At 26.3% G+C, this 19,569-nt stretch overlaps 2 protein-coding genes across 4 annotated transcripts; one reads left to right on the plus strand and one right to left on the minus strand.

The window, feature by feature from the left end:
• Positions 1 to 1,735: 1,735 nt before the first annotated feature.
• LOC110616551 lies at positions 1,736 to 7,108 on the minus strand. 3 transcript variants are annotated; one of them, XM_021758950.2, is made up of 7 exons: positions 6,936 to 7,108; positions 6,748 to 6,826; positions 6,506 to 6,576; positions 6,251 to 6,396; positions 4,938 to 5,148; positions 3,808 to 3,979; positions 1,736 to 2,187 (listed from the first exon to the last, which is right to left on the minus strand). In XM_021758950.2, the coding sequence occupies exons 2-6, from the start codon at positions 6,815 to 6,817 to the stop codon at positions 3,809 to 3,811; spliced, it is 669 nt and encodes a 222-aa protein (XP_021614642.1). In that variant the 5' UTR covers positions 6,818 to 6,826; positions 6,936 to 7,108; the 3' UTR covers positions 1,736 to 2,187; position 3,808. The 3 variants fall into 3 exon arrangements, with proteins under 3 accessions (XP_021614642.1, XP_021614641.1, XP_021614640.1); XM_021758949.2 differs by having other exon boundaries at positions 1,736 to 2,137; positions 6,924 to 7,108; XM_021758948.2 differs by having other exon boundaries at positions 6,924 to 7,108.
• Positions 7,109 to 15,376: 8,268 nt separating this feature from the next.
• LOC110617889 (two-component response regulator ORR30) lies at positions 15,377 to 18,640 on the plus strand. Its single transcript, XM_021760892.1, has 7 exons — positions 15,377 to 15,439; positions 15,938 to 16,106; positions 16,836 to 16,985; positions 17,072 to 17,452; positions 17,548 to 17,624; positions 17,720 to 17,873; positions 17,955 to 18,640. Exons 1-7 carry the CDS (start codon positions 15,377 to 15,379, stop codon positions 18,638 to 18,640), a joined length of 1,680 nt encoding a protein of 559 aa, XP_021616584.1.
• Positions 18,641 to 19,569: the final 929 nt, after the last annotated feature.

The following is a 19,569-nucleotide window of genomic DNA, read 5'->3' on the forward strand; positions in this document are numbered from 1 at the left end:
TTTTTTATTTTATTCTAATTTGGTGTAGAAAAATACAATTTTATCTTTTTTTATTTGACACTAATTTCAACATAAATCATAATAAATCTCATATCTATTAATTTTTTATTTTTTAAATATATTGTCAAATATTGATATAATAAATTTAATTATATTTATTATAAAAATTATTTCAATATAATTAAAATAGAAATTATGTGATTGATTACAATTGTGATTTTAATTTTTGTTATTGCTCAATAATATAAATGAGTACTTAAAGATATAAATACAACGTCACATTAGAAATATACATGATTAAAATATAACATAATTAAAAAAATTAAAATTAAAAATAAAAAAATTATTATAATTCCTTACACCAAATAAATAAAAATAAATATAATAATAAAATTTTAAGAATTTAATGGTAAAAAGAGATAATTCTAACTATTTTAAATTATATTATATTAATTTTTAAAATTTAAATTAAATAGAAAAATAATTAAAATTTTTAAATTTTTTTATATCGTGAAATATAAATATAATAAAATAATTTATTACATATCAACAAGACATATTTTTTCTAATTTATGTTATAAAATTAGATATAATTATAAAAAATTTTAAATTTTGGATAATTTTATTAATTTTTAAAAATTTAAATCAAATTGTAAAAATAATAAAAAATTTAGGATTTTTTATATCGATTCCGTGATGAAATACTACTATTATTAGCTATTAAATAAAACTATACTTTGCCGAAGTTAGATTCTGATTCCGCTAAGTATTTTCTGGATATTTTTAATAATAGTAAACATATATATAAAACAGACTTTGCTCTATAAAAACAGACTTTCATATGTCATCCATCAATCGTCATGTGATCTGCAAATTTTACCTGATCTGTCTAATCATGGCTCTCCACGTGTTTCCGAACATTTTAGGGGATGACGATCACAATGTTACTTTAATGCAGTCCACGCGGCGCCCGTCTATTTCACATGTGCATTCCTAACTAACCTATTCGTATTTCAGATTAAACAAATATTTCGTTAACTGAAACACGATGAGATTTAAATCTTAGATTAAATATATAAATAGTTAATATAATGATTATTAAATTCACTGTATTTATATTAAATGAACCAGTAATTAATTTTAGAGCAGGAATGATTTTATATAAAAATTAATTTTTTTATATAAAAATTAATTTTTAAATACTTGATGATAAATATATCTGAATACATATGAGATATTTTAAATTATTTCAAATTTTACTATTTCAATTTAAATTTTTTATTCTCATTTCAAAAGAAAAAAAATATTATTAGAGTTTGTTTAACATTTATGTAGACAATAATATGTGATATTAAAAACCACTTTTGATTGTGCCATCACTTCAGGCAACATTGTCCGACCATCATATTAAATTGGCAATTAAAGATACATGGAAAATGCAATAATAGTAATTTGTACAAGAAAAAAATTTCAATTTAATATGCAAGAGTCATTTCTAAAAAATTCTAAAAATTTTGAGTCCGAATTTATTTGAAATTAACATTTCACAAAGCATAAAATTTTGAATCAAGCTTCAGCACGTGCATTGTACAGTGCTGCTGAGCCGATGTCAAGAAATACAAATAATTAAAAGATTTCTATCAGGCTAACCAAAAAATTTTAAACAATTTTTAATAATGAATTTTTATTTATTTTCGTCATTTAACCAAAAATAAGAAAAGACAAAAAAGGAGGGTGGTTAACAAATGGAGACCTTTTAAGTATGAAAAATTATACAAACTAATGCAGAAGTCCAAATTGCTAAGAAAGCAAATTAGGCAACTCTCTCCTATACCAAAGTTGATGAAAGCCAAACCAAAGTTGTGCAGTGTTCTGATCTATTCCTAATGGCCAAATAGCCCTTACCTGAGCTTTGTTACAAGATCAGCATTCTTTAAACATCTTCAAAATTTGCAATTTACTGTACAATTAAGGCCACGATTTTTCTTTTTTCCTTTTTTTTTTTTTTTTTGAAAAAAAGGGTTACCAGCTAAATACTATAGACAAAAACTCTGGACAGATTTAAGTGTCAATACAAGTTCAGCTCCCACAAGCAGCACAAAGTTTGCTTTTAGCACATCTCTCAAACCAAAAAAATCTGAAAGCAGTAAGAAATTGAACAGCTTTAACAGTTAGAAGCTAAAACACCTGCAACAAAGAGAGGTAATAAATAGCATGTACAGCATCTGAGACTACAATGCACCATAATCCGCAGGAAGTAATAATATGTGGAGAATAATAAGCATCATATAGACAAATGATGATAAAGGAGCAAAGGAGAGTTGGTTATGTAGAAAAGGATGAACCATATTTTTTTACTTCCATAACCGGAAAAAGGAAATTGCATTCCTTTGTACTTTAGCAATCACGGTCCATGATATATTTCATCTTCTTATAAACAATAGAAACATGCATATCATAAGCATGAACATAATCAAGCTCCCTAAAAAAATGATAAATATCATAAACAATAAACATAGTTACTCATCAAACAGTACAACTTCACTTAACAGAGCAACCTCATCAAAAAGCCAACTATACCAAAATGGAAAAATCCTTGCATGGTAAAATAATCACTCTCTCTCATGTGATTAGGTCCATCTTTCATGTGTTTAGGTTAAAGTGTTTTCTATCAAATTCAACTCAATGCACTATCATGGCTTGCTTGTCCATTATTTCCTTTTCAATCAAAGGCACAACCTTTCCGGTTACCTAATTTAGTGACGCACAATTACAACCAATGTTTTTAAATTTTCTTTTCAATCAAAGGCATAAAATTTCCAGTTACCTAATTTAGTGACTCACAATCACAACCAATATTTTCAAACTTAAATTAATATTTGTTATTTATTTTACAATCCAACTTTAATGAAACAATGTATACATCTATATGTATATTTTGGGGAGAAAAGTTCGTCTTGATGTAGATGAAATGGTGATCTTGGCCACAATAAAATTTGGTCATCCTTAGTTTGACTCCTAACGTTCTTTGAGATTTTTTTTTTCTTTTTAAATTATTGTGAATCAACTCATCGTGTTTACCAGTTCGCCAATTATCTGATTGATTCAATCAAGTCACTCTAGTTTTGTTAAAATCAGGAGTGTGAGTGAATCAAACCGAATCAAGCTCTAATTTTTTATTTAAACACTCCAGTTTCCACAAGCATGATCACAGTAATAACAGTTCTCTTGAACAAAGCTTCCCATATGTATATTGACAATGATCTTTTTCTTGAAATTTGCAAGCAACATTTCATAGAACATAGTGAAAAAATATCATGCTAATGCACGACTTCATTTTATGATGAGAATGTAATGACTAATGATAATATTATCACATATATTACATCTCAGCAGATAGGTTGCTGCAATTTATTGTAAAAATCATAACTTGAGTAGTAACTAGAATATGAAAAGCACCCCCTCCCCCCCCAAAAAAAAAAAAAAAAAAACAAAAGAAGCAAATTAGTAAGACTTTCCTAGAGTAATGTTGTTTATAAGTTCATATAACTGCACCAAGAGAATCATTACTTTATGCAACTCAAGGACACATGTACTCCCTTACTCATGTTCATATATCACAGAAATTAAGTAATTTTGTACTCAATTCGTCTCGATACACCAAAAGTGGGGGAAGAACAGGCTAACAGTGTGCTACAATTGATACATAAAAAATTTGATGTTACAAAAAAAAGAGTCAAAACATATGATTTATTTCACATGAGTACCCATTTGCAAGAGTGGTAATCCAAAAGTTAAGTGAAATACCTCACTCAGATTTCTTTACATGCACTTCAATAATGTCTTCATCTTCCATGCCAAGGCTGTCGGGAGATGCTGTTGGACTGATTTTGTCTCCATCAAAGGAAAATACTAAGTTTTGAATATTAAGTTTCACCTTATCTGCATACAGTTTGAAGAGCCGCTCAAAGTTGTCATCCTATTAAAATAGAACAACTTTAGTTCAAAGATTTTTAATTGTTGATACATATGTTAAGACAACCATAATAGATGAAAAAAGGAAGAAAAACAATAAAGAATAAGTAACATCTATTTAAATAATGAATAAATGAAAATAGATCCACTGGCACTTGCATCATAAAACTATCTTCTTTAAAAACAAAGTGGCCATCAACTTACATAAATGAAAGTCCAATTGAAATATCCAATTATCAAAAAGCTTGATTATTCAACCTTGTTCCATCAATCAAATTGAATGTCTTAATAAGTTTGTACAACTTCAGAAGAAAAACAACTGCTTTATGAGATGGTCAAACTCTCATCCTAGCTTCGATCTAAAAGAAGCTTGCATGTCACTGTAAGGAAAGGTGACCAGCGTAACCTAGGTAGTAAAAATTAACTCCATTTATAGCTTTTTATGTACAATGAAATGATAATAAGCCAGGTATATTCCTAAAGGAAAATAGTATTTTGGTTTCAAGAACCAATTTTATGCTGGAAAAGCAGAAAATGAACAGAAATCCTGCCCTCTTGGCATCCCTTTTGAGGGATTTATCAATTATGACACTATTGCTTCAACCCAAGAAAAGCAATGCAAAAATGCATATACATTAACTGTGAACTTGTAAAGCAGATCAGTACTACAAATCTCACACAATCCAGATAACACATAGGCTAAAAGCAAGCCCCGTTTTCTTAAAAAATGCTTGTAGATTGTTGTATCCATGATTCCTGATGATATCTTATACATGGTATTCTCAGTGCTGAGTACATTAGTCACTATAATCCAATGTCATTGAATAAACATTTCTATTTTAGTTACAGCCCGTGGGTTTCAAATTTGTGCAGATTCTGAAATCAATCAACTGTATAGAAGAAAGTTAACATCTAAACCTAAAGATCCTATTTGATTTTCTCTGAAACATATACATATATACCTTGTATATGCGAAATTGTTTAAGTTCATCCTTGTCTTGAACAGAAATTACTATTTTAGCTCTTTCACAAGGAGGCTTTAATGGTTGCTCAGAAACAGCATGTAAAGCAGCCTTCAGTGAACCACTAAGTTCTTTTTTTACAGACTCTTCCACTGCTTGCAACACATCCACACCTGAGTTTGCGAGTGACTCCAGCTCCTGCTTCTTTAACCTACATTCATTGTTCAACATGATATTAAGGAAAAATGGGTGTTTATGTAACTGGGACAGCAGAGAAGAATTATTTCATGTAAAAGCATCAATAAATATGGTAGTGAACCCATGAAAGATTAATAAATACATGGATGTTTTGAGTTAACAGCTTAAATTTCACTCTCTTTTGTTTACACACATCTGCTGAATTACTTAATTATACAATGACTGGAGCCCACAGCTGCACTGTGCAAATAGATTGAGAAATCACAGATTACAGACAATATACAATGCCTAGCAAGTTCCTAAGGATTTGTCGATTCACCAAGGCCATGAGTGAGTATTTAGCCAACTCTGGAGTCCAGGCCCTTAATGCTGATTGCTGAGTCAAGATATGAGGCAGGGATGGAACATAGTAGTCGCCTGGTCTCCATTCAATACATCATTAAGCTAATATACTAAACAATAGTATAGCATGTGTAATAAGTTAAAGAACAAAGGAGCCTCTACTAATGTTATCTATTTGCAATGTTGGGTGTTCTTTGTCTCACAATATAGTACAGAAAATTTTGGAAATGCATTGCAGTGGCATTATGTAACGATATCACAAAGGTATCGCCAAACTTTTCTGCCTAAAAGTGTGCTTGTGAACTAATATATGTATCCATATAAAATTTGTAATAGGGCACAACAACATGAAAAACGAAGAGGTATATTTAATATACGTCAATAATCATGCTTCCACTAACCAATTAAGATGAGCTCCGCATGATTTTTTCACTTTTGAAACTACTCAGGAATTTCCTAAGTTTGCACTTCCAATAAAATGTGTGGAAGTTATTTTGACCAGTAAGTTTGCCACATTCTTTTATTCAACAAATAGATCACTCTTTAGGTAATCATGAATCCAAGAGTACAATTATAAGAATGATAGACTAGCACAGCGATATAAGCTAGTGAATAGGAACTAGTATAATTTCAAGTGAAAGGATCAACTTCATATCAATGAATAATTCACAATCATTGTATTCTGTTTACAAAATAACATCTTTAAACACCATTCAAAACTTCAGAGTTTAGAAATAGCATTTCAAGGCTACGGTACCAGTGCATCACAATACCTCAACTCCTTGATAGTGGAATCCTCACCAAGCCTGTTTCCAAAATCACAGGAAACTTTGGGTGGAGGAGGTAGCCAATCCTCCTCGTCCTTATCTTTACATTTCACTCCTACTACTTCCACGTCCTCGTCGTCAACTTCTTTAACCTAATCCCCGAAAAGATTCAATAAAAGTAGGCACAAAACTTGGCTAAAATTAACTAAATACAAATGCAAATGAGGAATTGTGTAGAAAATAGATAAAGGGAAATCTTACAATAGCTTTTGGGTTCTGGAAAGTTTTCCTTCGTTTTATAGCAGGAAGCGGCGACGTATCCGACCCGTCATCTATCAGTTAAACCAAAGCAATTTTGCTCACTCGCTTTAAAAACAATAAAAAAACTAAAGCAAAAATACAAAAAAAAAAAAATACACCATCAAGAAAGGAAAATTCTATCACTTGTTTCTCAGAATTCAAACAACAAATTCGTCAAAACTTAAAAACACAGTACCACTCACCGTCGTCAAGGCAAACGAAATTGAGGGGCTGGACGCGCCTGTAATCGAACAAAGGTTCGAGTTCTTCCATGGAATCTTCCTGCAAATTCATATTAAAAAAACAAATAGTAACAAACACAGAAGGAAACCCTAGTAGACAGATTAGAAGATATTGAAATTTCAAATTCGAAACTCGCCATTTGCAAAACCTCTGCTTTTTGAAGTACTGTATGTATCCAGTGCCGCCCAAGCACCAAAAGGTTGATATTGAATATTGATTTGATTGATTCGAAGATTAAAAATGAAGAAGGAATTTGAATCTTTGGGTTTGATTGAGCTTCCGGTTTGGCGGGTTCACCGCATATGGGCTGCGAATTCCCAATTTGGGCCAAAATAAAATTTTTGTTTTAAGAAATTATTTTGATTATTTAATTGCAGTTCTAAAAAAATAAAATAATTCTTTCTATGTTTGAAGTATATTAAAAAAATACCAAGATTTTTTAAATTTATTATATTATAAAAATATTAGCTATTAATTTTTTTATTATATTTACTTAAGTGTATTTTTTTTTTAAAAAAAAGGGAGAATTGTGGGGCCATTTTCCAGTTGTGGATGTTTGTTTTTGGTTATTGCCAACCACATAGCTTAAAGAAGCATGATTTTCCATTTAATAAAATGTGTAATAAATCATTTTCAAGTTGCTATTTATTAAAATTGGCTCCAAGCAATAAGAGATATCAATAATTATATTAAATAAAATTTCAAAAATTTCATTATTATTGATAGCTGAATCTCTTTATAAATTAAAAAAATATTTTGTTAATTTATATTAAAAAATTGTTAAAATAATTAAATAATAGCATTTATAAAACTAATTCAAAATAAAATATAATATAATATTTAAAATATACGTATATATTATTTTATTACTCTTAATAAACATATTTACATATTAAGTTATAATATAAAATTTTTCAAAATATAATATTTTATTTTATTTGATAATAATATATTATATTAGTATCTACTTAAATTTTTCATAAACATTAATATATTTTGTGTCAAATAATTTAATACAATACAGATTGTATATGTATTTTTTAGAAAAAAAAATATTTAAATTTCTTTACTGCAACAATAAATATCACTGCTAATATTTTTGTTCCTAAAAATAAAATAAATATCAACAATTTTATAAATTATTTTTATTTATTCTTTTATACCTCATTACCAGTAAAATTATTTTTTTTTATCCATTTCTACTGCTATATGATTTTATACAAATTTTTGAAATACCATTTCTTGAATACTTTAGTTTTTGTAACAGCCCGGTCCTTTAACCGGCACTGTTACCGTTCACGGCCCAGAGCTATCCCTCGCCTGACTTCGTGTTGGCGTCGTGAACAGCTTTTAACATCCATTCACCCTCACGGGTTCCTGGCAGGATTTGTCCCCTTGGTTCTCACCAGTCTTAAAGTGGGAGGTCAAGGGTTCGAGTAGTGGGGGAGACGACCTAATTTTCAAAGGGAAATTTGGGCCAAATCCACTTGGAGAATGATGCGATGCGAGAACTCAAGGAGACAAATCTTGCTAGGAACCCGTGAGGGTGAATGGATGTTAAAAGCTGTTCACGATGCCAGTGGAAAGCTCGAGGTGGACGAGACCAGGCGAGAGATAGCCCTGGCCGTGAACAGTAACAGTGCCGGTGAAAGGGTCGGGCTGTTACAATTTTTTTCAGAGTTAATCAATCAGAATAATTTGAAATGATTCATTTGTTTTGATGATTGATATATTAATTTAAAATAAAAATATATATAACTAACAATTTATTTTAAATAAGATAATAAAATAAATATTGAATCTCCATCCGAATCAAACACCAATTAATTACAATTTTAAAAATATATAATATAGATATTTTTCATTTTAAATTTGTCCATATTTAGTGGCAGATTAACAAATGGTTTAATTTAATAATATTTTCTTAAAAAAAATTAATATTTTTAAAATAGGTATAATTAAAAAATAAAAAAATTATATTTTAATATATGTGAAAAAATAAAATAAATAAAAATTATGATAATAAAAAGTTTTCTATTATTACCTTTTAAGTCTCTTTTTTAAAGAAATTAATCCTTAAGCCCTTGTTAAAGGATGACCTTATTTATATACTAAGAAATTATTATTGCTCTTGTAAATTTAATTAAGGGTGACCTTTTTTATAATTTTAATGAGCTTGTATTGCACAGTTTATATTTTTTTATTAAGTTTCTTATATAATATAATATTATTATAATAGATTATTTTATTATCATAATTAATACTAAATTATAGTAATTATATTTTAAATTTAATGAAAAATTAGTTAAAATATATGAGGAAATAAAATTAACTAATTAAAGCTTGTTAAGAGTACATAGTGAAATAAAATTAATAAAATATATTAATCATTCTATTAAAATATTATAAATTTTTGGAAAAAAATTATAAATTTACTTTACTTTTTTAGTATTATAAATATGGCATCACAACCACATTTTTTATTTTATTTGGTATTCTCTGTTATTTGATAAAATTATTGTCAGTATATATTAATAATAGCAGTATCACTAGAAAATATAATTTAGATTTTTATGCATTTAATATAAAAAATATATTATATTATAAGTTATTTATTTTTAAAATATGAATATATAATATAAGAGTATCATTATTCACTAGAGATAATTAATTTGTAGTAAAAAATTAACCATTTTGACAAGTTAATTTCTATTTATTTCTTATTTGTTTCACGTAATTAGCAATTTAATCATTAATCTTCTACGTTGATTTGAGTTTTGACAATAAATATAATTAAAAAAAATCAAATTCATCAAATAATAAAAGTTCAAAGTTTTCACTAATTATTAATTAACTAATCTTTTTAATTTTATTATAAAATTAAAATAATAAAATTAAAAATTATGACTGTAATTTAAAAATATATATAGAAGTTTAATATATAAATTTTTTTTAAATAAAAATTAAAAATATAAAATATAAAATCTCTCAAATTTATTCAGATACATTTATCATGAGAGTAAATTGGGTGGAATATACAAATGCTTAAAAATCATATATTAAAGTTGGCTGTTTTATTTTTTTTTTTTAAAATGATGTGCACTTATTTGACTTTATTATAAAATAATAATAAATATCTAAGTGTAATTTTTTTATTATTTTAAAATTATTATTTATTTTTTCGACGGGAGATATGTTTTTTTTTTTGAATTTTTAATTCAAATATTTGAAAGATTTTATATTTTTTCGTTTTCCAAGGACCTTTCACATTATTTTCGGGAAATTTTGTAGCGGGAGAAGTAAAATAGAAAAAAAAAATCTATATTTTTACTCTTAATTGGATGAAAGAAAAAAAAAGAGGGAAATTTTTTTTTCCTTAATTGGAAAAGAGATAAATAAAGAGAGGAGAAAAGTTGACTAATTTTTATGTTTATATTCTCAATTTAAAATTTTAAATAATAAAATTATTTTTTTATATTTATCTCAAATTTCTCCATTGATTTCGATTTTTTTTTTTATCAAATTTCTTTTAATCCATATATCATGCAATGTTAAATGGGTTATTGTTAAAAGATTTATTGAGTGAAAAAATATCTAAATGTTTATATTAATTTATATTTATATCTAAAAATTTAAAATTTAAATAATGAAATTAAACACTTTTAATTTATTATAATTATGACAAAGATTAATAAATTGAATTTGAAAAAATTAATTATAAATTATAGTTCTTAAAATTTTATATTAATAAATATATAGTATTTTAATTTAAATTTTATATTAAAAATAAATTTATTTTTTATATTTATTATATGTAATATTAAATAAATATTTATTAAAAATAATTTTTCATTATATAAAATATTATATATAAATATTATGGCTTTTATTAAATATTTATATTCAACATTATAAATATGTGTATATTTTTAATACATGAAAAATTATATTTCATATTAATCATATTAAATAAAATGAAATATTATATATTTTAATCTATAATTTTTTATATTTTAATTTTTTATTAATTCACTATATATATATATACAAAAGTGAAATAAAAAGTGAATAATGAAATTAAAAAAATATAAATATTTAATTTTTTTTAATAAATAGCCCTTAAAAATAATAATTCAAATGGTATGTGAATTAAAAAATTTTAAATGAAAATTATTAGCGAAAATTTTTTTATATAAATTATTAATTAAAATATATGAAATTTAGTTTAAATTTTATTAAGTAATAATAATTAAATTTAAAATATATTCAAATAATTTAGATTAATTTTTAATTAAAAATATCTAAATATTACTAATTTAAATCAAATTCATCTCAAACCTTTACATCTTTAAATTTATCATTTATTACAATATTTTAGTGTTTAATAACTTAAATAAATAGAATAATAGGTATTTTTTGAAAAAAAAATATTTTCATCAATTAAAAAATAATTCAACCGTTTAAACTTTATTCAACTGAATATAAAAACCTAAAATTTTATATTTAATCATTATTATAGTAAAAATTTTCAATTATGGATAATAAAATCTCAATTTTTTAATTTATTGCAATTATAATTAATTATTATGATAATTTATCAAATTTAATATAAAATGAAAATTTTACATTTAATTATAATTATAATAAAAATTTTAATATTATATCTAAATTTTTTTAATTATGCCATATATTATTTATTTATCTTTTTAAATAATAATTAAATATACATAAGCAATTATTTTACTCTAATTAACTATATACACTACAAACACTTAACTTTTATAGTTCTAACCACTGATTTAAATTTTAAAATTTATAATTTAAAAATAATTAGATTTAGAGATTCATTTAAAATTGAGATTTTATATGTAAATTAGAAATTAAAATAATAAGAGTTAAATATTTTAAGGTACTCATGAATTTAATTGCGCGATAAATGCATTAAATTATTAAATTGAATATTGAGAAGTTTTAAATTCAAATCTTACTTTTATTTTCTTATAAAAAAAACTTTTAAAGCACATTATTAATTAAAGTTAAATAAATTTTTATATAAATTATTTAATTGTGATTAAATATAAAATTTTAAATTTTTATATTTAATTGATTTAATTATTTTAAATATTAATTATAATTATAATAAATTTAAAAATTAAGATTTTAATTAAACATAAAATTTTAATTTTTTTCCGACTAATAAGCTTTAAAAAAAATTATCTGAATTTAACATATAAATAAATAAATATATAAAATAAAAAAATTTCAAAAATGGCAAAAAAGGTGGCTAATGTTGACGTAACCGTAGCTAGTCAACAATTGACGGTTAGTGAGGTTTCATTACTGGTTGACTTGATTGTCTTCCAATAGAATTTCCCCATTGTATATCCACCTGTACTCTCCGCATTGGCTTAAATTGTGAGCCGCACAACAAGTCTCCTTCTACGTGCTTATTACTATTGATAGCAGCCACTGTAAGTTTCTCCATTGCAGTTGCTTGAGAAAAAGCACAATAATTATAAAAAATTATACAAAAGATAAGTAAAACTCATATATCTCATTTTTACAAATCAGATTAAATAAAAATTACCTAATTGATTATGTACTCCATAAATAATATTAATTTGTTTATAAATAAAATATTTCTTAAAATATGTCAATTCTCTTTTTAAATGCTATGGTTGAAGAATCTTTTAAATCATATTATTTTTTTTAAAAAAAATTCTTTTTTTTCTTATTGGGCGTATTATTATTTTTCTAATTACAAAAATTCACGAGTGATGGATTGATTGTTTTGTTTCGCTTAATCCAGGCATATTCACTATTGTTATTAGGTCCTGTAATAATTAACTTTTAACTTTGAAAAGGAGAAGAAGAAGCCGCAAGTTATTGGAACATAATTAACTTTTAACTTTTTACTCTAATAATTTTCTTCTCCTTTTCAAAAATAATTCTATTTTAAATGGATAGGTTATACTTTAATCTTTGATTGTAAATATAATTAACTCCTACATATAAATTAGTATTTATATTTATAAAATCAAATATTAAATCCTTTTATGTTTAATACATCTGAAAATTAATTATTAGTGATGGTTATATGAATTGAAATATCTTGTTATTATTTTTTTTAAATTTAAAGTGTTAGCTAGAATTATAAATTTTATTAGATACATTAATTTTTCAATTACCATGTCATAATACACTTTAATTTTTTACTTATCATTATATAATATATTTCAATTCCTAATATTATTGAAGTAGAACCTATAATAAAAATCTCAAATTTATACACACAAAAATGAAATTTTAAAGATTTGATAAATACACCTTTTATTACACTCTCACTTAGAAAACAGAAATAAAAGGATGAAATTCGATAAACGATGTTAAATGATAATCCGACAAACCACACAAAAAATAGTCAATCAATATTCTTCTTGTAATTAATGAAATTCTAACTTTACTCAAAGCATGTATACGCCAAAAAATATGAAAGAGATATGAAATTTCATTTATAGTAGCTGTCCTCTTACAAGTGTTCAATTATCTTTATATAGTAAGAAAAACTAAAACTCTAAGAGCACACACTAGACTTAACCGAATTTCTACAGAGTCCAAACATATTCGCCTCCTAAATAACACAACAAACTCATAAATAATTAAATATAAACTCAAAATATGGTTAAAAGCTTAAGAAGATATATTATGGGCAAAATATAAGGTCAAACAAAGTCAAAGTAAGTACATAAGGTCAAACAAAGCCAAACTAAGTACATACTTAAGTAACAACTCATAACAAGTCCATCATGACAAGGCTTAGTCCCTACGATTTAGACAGTTCCATCTTCATTGCACTCTTCAAGCAACAGTTTAGGTGTGACTTCAAACTCCACAATACATTTGCCAATGGCAACCTCTCTTGTGTTATTTACTTTTGAATGTGTAATGACATAACTGTTCAAAACTTCTTAACTTTTACTCATTGTCCACTAAAAAGCACCAATACATCTTTACTCATTTGATCTCATGTGAGTGTGCTTGCTGGTCCGTATCAACTATTAATATCATGATATTACTTGTAATTCAGATTATTAAATTCAATCAACTTTAAATATTTTTATCCTTCAATTATTATTAAATACGAATCAAATATTTTTGAGTATCTGATTCAATTAAATTTTAATAAATGAGTTTGAATAGTTATAATCGAATTTGAGACAAATTTGAATTTAAAAAATAATATTATGGCAAGTCTGGATGGATCATGTTACATTTTACATATAACGTATCCATTATCCGAATCCATTTATATAAATAATTAATTTAATACATAAAAATATATTTTACAATAATATTTATGATTTTTTATATATTTTTATTTAAAAATTAAAATTAATTTTTCTAAAAATTTTAAATTTAAAAAAAATTATGAAAAATATTTTTTATATAAATTATTAATTAAAATATATAAAACTAAACGAATTTAATTTTTATTCGGATAATAATAATTAAATTTAAAATGAATTCGAATAGTTTACATTAAAAATTAATGAAATTTAAAATCGTTTCGAATATTAAAACCGTTTTGAATATTACTAATTTAAATCTGATGTGAATGGTCTAATTTTTGCGAATAACCTGATCGTTTACGTCTATAATTATCATTCATTAAAATATTGTGATTTTTGATAATTTAAATAGATATAATAATGTATATTTTGGGAAAAATTTTATACTTTTTAAATATTTTACCACTCACGGCGTTTAACTTACGTTTTTATATGGAGAGAAAGACTTATTTTTTGAAGGATTCAAAATACAATAATTAAGTATTGAGTTTGAAAGATATAGACATTCATATGTTAATTATACTGAAATTCATAAATTAAAATGTAATTTATTCGTTTAATTTGTCCAATTTAACATAAAAATTAAAATTTTACATTTAATTATAATTATAATAAAAATTTTCAATATTATATCTATTTTTTTACAATAATGTTATACATTATTTATTTATCATTTTTAAATATTAGTTAAATATAAATAAGTAATCAATTAACCCTAATTAACCATATAAGCTATGAATATTTTGACTCTTATCATCTTGGTCCCTAATTTAAACTGTAAAATTTCTAATTTAAAAGTAATTAGATTTAAATATTTATTTAAGATGGAAATTTTATATATAAATTAAAAATTAAAATAATAAGAGTTAAATATTTTAGAGATTTCATGAGCTTAGCTTGGCAGCAGATGCATTAATTTGAATATTGAAATTTTTTAAATTTATTTTAAGAAATAATTATAATTAAAAAAATAAAAATTAAATATAATATTAAAATTTTTATTATAATTAAATATAAAATTTTAATTTTTTATATTTAATTAAATAAATTATTTTAAAAATTAATTATAATTATAATAAATTTAAAAATCAAAATTTTATCATTTAAAATTAAATATTATAATTATAATCGTGATGAAACATAATATTTTAATTCTTTCCTACTAATAAGCTTTAAAGATTTTCTTGTCTGAATTTTAACATATAAATAAATAAATATATAACAAGAAAAATTTTCAAAAATGGCAAAAAAGCTGGCTAATGTTGATGTAACCGTAGCTAGTCAACAACTGGCAATCAGTGAGGTTTCACTCAGTGGTTGACTTGATTGTCTTCCAATGGAATTTCTACTTTGTATATCCATGCGTACTCTCCCTATTGGCTTAGACTGTGAGCCCCACAACAAGTCTCCTTTTATGTGCTTACTACTGTTGATAGGAGTTTTTCCATTGCTGTTGTTTGGGAAAAAGCACAGTAATTATAAAATTAATATAAAAGATAAGTAAAACTCATATACCTCATTTTTACAAATCAGATTAAATAAAACTTACCTAATTATTTATGTATTCCATAAAGGATATTAATTTATTTATAAATAAAATATTTCATCAAACATCTCATCCTCTTTTTATATAAAAGCCGAAATCCATTTAATAATTTGCTAAATAAATTTTTGATCTTTCAATTTTTTTTTATTAAAGATGTAGCTTTTTTTTTTTTTTTTCTTCATCCTCTTATTATTATTTTTCCGATTACCGGAGTTTATGAGTGATGGATGGATAGTTTTCTTTTGCTTAATCCAGGCATATTCATTAGTGTTATTAGGTGCTTTAATGGAAGAAAGAAGGGAAATAGAAGCAGCAAGTGATTGGATCCCTAGCTTTGCTATAGGGCTCAGTATTCTGGTGGTGGATCATGATGCCTCTTCTCTCATCACCATATCTTCCTTGCTCCAACAAAGCTATTATAATGGTAAGCTCAATATCTATAATCTATACCTTCCATTTCTTAAACTTCTGAAATTAAATAATAAAACAAATACAGACAAGAGTTTAATGTTGTGATTCCTTCATTAGATTTTGGTTTATACATGTTAGAATTATTATCACCTCCTTAGATTTTTATAAATTTTCGTTAGTGTTTAAAATCACTCAAATTAACACGTCCCTGTATTTTGTAAATTAAATAAATCGTTAATCAATTTATTTTAGTTTTAGTTAGAAAAACTAAATAATACATATAATTAAAATTATAGGTACTAACCAATATAAATAGTTCAAGATAATTGACTATTTTTTTAACAGAAAAATTAAAGAGTTGGATTTTATAAAATATAAAAGTATTTTAATTGAATAATTTTGAAATAAAGATAAATTAGTTAATTTTATAAAATTTATGGACTTGATAGTAATTTGCCCTAAATATTTTAATTTTATGGATCTATATATATATATATATGCTTTGGAGCAAAGGGTATTGTCCCAAAATTTAATTTTATCTATGAGTTATATAGAGTAATCAAATCCAATGCTTGTGGGAGTTAGGATTTTATTCCACCAAATCTAGGAAAATTGAAAGATATATGAGTAAAATCTAGGCAGTTTTCTTTTTATTTTTCTTAAGGGTTTAATGACAGAAAAAAATCAAGACATGGCTGCATATATTTCTCAGTATAGCAAATTATTCATGATTTTGTTTCAGTTACCACCAGCCAAGCAGCTTCAAGTGCTTTATCCATGGTTGAAGACCAAAAGGACAGATTCAAACTTGTCATGGCAAATGCTGACATGCCTGATATGGACTATCTTCCGTTTCTACATAAACTCCTGGAGAAGAACATCCCTGTTATTTGTGAGCTTCAACAAATTAACTATAATTCTTCATTAGATATAAACTTTTTTTTTTATTTTATCTGCGTACGTGTTCATTTGATGCAGTGATGTCCTCAGAAAGAAGTGTAAGTGCAGCTATCAAGGCCATAGTTGAAGGGGCTTCTTTCTTTTTCAATAAACCCATTTCTCTGGATGATTTGAAGTATCTTTGGCAACACGTTTACAGAAAGAAAAGAAGCTGCAGCTTCATCAGTACAAGAAAAAATGCTCCTGCTGATGATACAAAAACTAAGGATAAGCAAATTGAACTGGTAATGAAGTGGCCGAATGAGAACAAGAAGAGCAGAAAGAAAGGAAAAAGACTCGAAACCATGGAAGAAGAGGAAGAAAATAAACAAATTTCCTTGAAGAAAAAGCCTCGAATTCTTTGGACGCCAGAGCTTCATCTCAAATTTACAGCAGCAATTAGTATATTAGGCGATGAAAGTAATACTTTTCACCTAAAGGTTTATTTTTTATAAAATTTGTTGAAATCATAAATATTTTGTTTTTATTTTATATTAATGGTTTTCTTTACACAGAAGCTCGTCCAAAACCAATATTAGAAATCATGAACGTGCCTAAATTAACACAGCGCCAAGTTGCTAGTCATCTCCAGGTAATCTTTTTAATATCATATTATTGCCATAATTTTTGCTAAAATGTCATTTATTCATTGGTCAAGCGTTTTTCTTTTAGAAATACAAATCTCAGGTGCAGCGTATTTGCCAAACTGGCACCAGCAATAAACCTGCTGCAAGCAGATCAACTAATTTCTATGGCAGGAGAAGTTTTGATACCCTTGTGAAGAAGACGACTCCCCCCATTTTTTATCAAAGAAGACCATATTCTGACTGGAAAAAAATGGGTAATTTTAGCACTGATCTCCTCTCACTTCTATAATGATTCAGCAAGCTCATACACATGTTTGCTTCTTGTATCATCTCAGGAGATATGATTCAGATGCTGCCATCTGGCAGTTGTCCTCCAGATATCTCCTCATCCTACACTTCACAAAATAAGAACCAAGTTCTATGGACATCAGATGGGAAAACACAAGAGTTGGATTCCTTGGCAGGACTGTTCAGTTCAGGCAATAGTGAACAAAATTCAGTCCACTTCCCAACAAACTTCACTGATGGAAGCCAAATAAATATGGAGTTCATGCAAGTTTCAGAAACTACAAAGTTTCTCGCGGAGTTCAATGATTCGGATGAAGAGATAGATGTCATGGCATTTTTAAATCCTCCAGGAGAAATTCCTAATTTAGACAATATTCTGACAGCTTCTAGTGATTGGAACTCAGAGCAGGATGTTGCATATCCAGCTCAAAGAAGTATGTCACAGGCAGACGCAGATAAACAAAAGCTGGATGCTACAGTTGTTTCAGGTTCAGCCTCTTGTTCCATAGATCAAAGCCAGCATCTGCCGGATCCTGCTGATCTATTCAAAATTCTAGATGAAGAACCTGCTGGCATCAAAGATTTGGCAAGTGATCATGAACCAAATTCAGGTGATGTTGATAAGTACTGTGAGTGGCTAACAAATATATTGCATGGAGATGCTGATAATATCCATGATGCTGCTGAGTTCAACTATGGAAATGAACGTTTTGGCAATGAAGATATGGCTTGAAACTTGCTATTTCTCACCATATAGAGAATTTACTTATACATTGTCATATTAATTGCAGCTGGAAGTATTAAGAGGAGAAGGGTCAAGTTGACGTTTTGCAGAGAGTTACAGTCTTATAGGGCTTTTCCATAAAGCTGATAACTTGGTTTTTTATTTTGTCTTTCAAAGTAGTCTGTAGTTACATTCCAAAATTCTCATGCATGCCATTGTCTCAAATTTTCAATCAGTTGGTTAACCCAACAATTTATTCTGGGTTGCCTTTGACATGGCCATCGGCTTCTGAGATTCGTCTTTATGTGTCCGGTGCTTTTAATTCTAATCTTTGCTTCTAGCAACATCCTTCACCTAGTCGGTGGAGTCCTAGATGACGGTGTCTTTCTCAGAAGGCGAATGGAGGCTTCAATGGACCGTGTGTGGTGGGCTTTGGGCTTGGCTTCTGTTTTTAGGCCATGGGCGTATTGTATGTAGCTCTTGTTTTATCCATATTGTATTCGGACTCGGGCCCTATTTTTCAATCAATGCAGCTTTATCTTTGAAAATGAAAAAGACCTAAAAGAAAATAAAATTAGTTGATTAGTTATTGATACTGCTATTTCAGTCACAATTTAAATTCATTTATGATTTTGATGAACTAATGGGATAAGCTTACAAGCAAGCAGAGCGAAGAAGGTTGAAGATGAAGTGAAGCTTCCTGTCCTGTGTCTGATAATCTTGCATGAAGAGATACAAAGTGGAGTTAGAGCCAATGATGAGTTGCCGCATATATATATTTTCTCAAGTAATCATGCAATATAATCTTGTAATATAGAGGTTGAAGAGGGTTTTTGCATGCGGCAAGCATCCTTGGCTCTACCTTCGTTCTGCATTTGTCTCATGCCAGATTCTTGACTTTCTTCGCTTGCCACCTCATTTTTGCTATTATTATTTGC

This window comes from Manihot esculenta, chromosome 6 (genome assembly GCF_001659605.2).
Source record: "Manihot esculenta cultivar AM560-2 chromosome 6, M.esculenta_v8, whole genome shotgun sequence".
Lineage (NCBI taxonomy): Eukaryota > Viridiplantae > Streptophyta > Magnoliopsida > Malpighiales > Euphorbiaceae > Manihot > Manihot esculenta.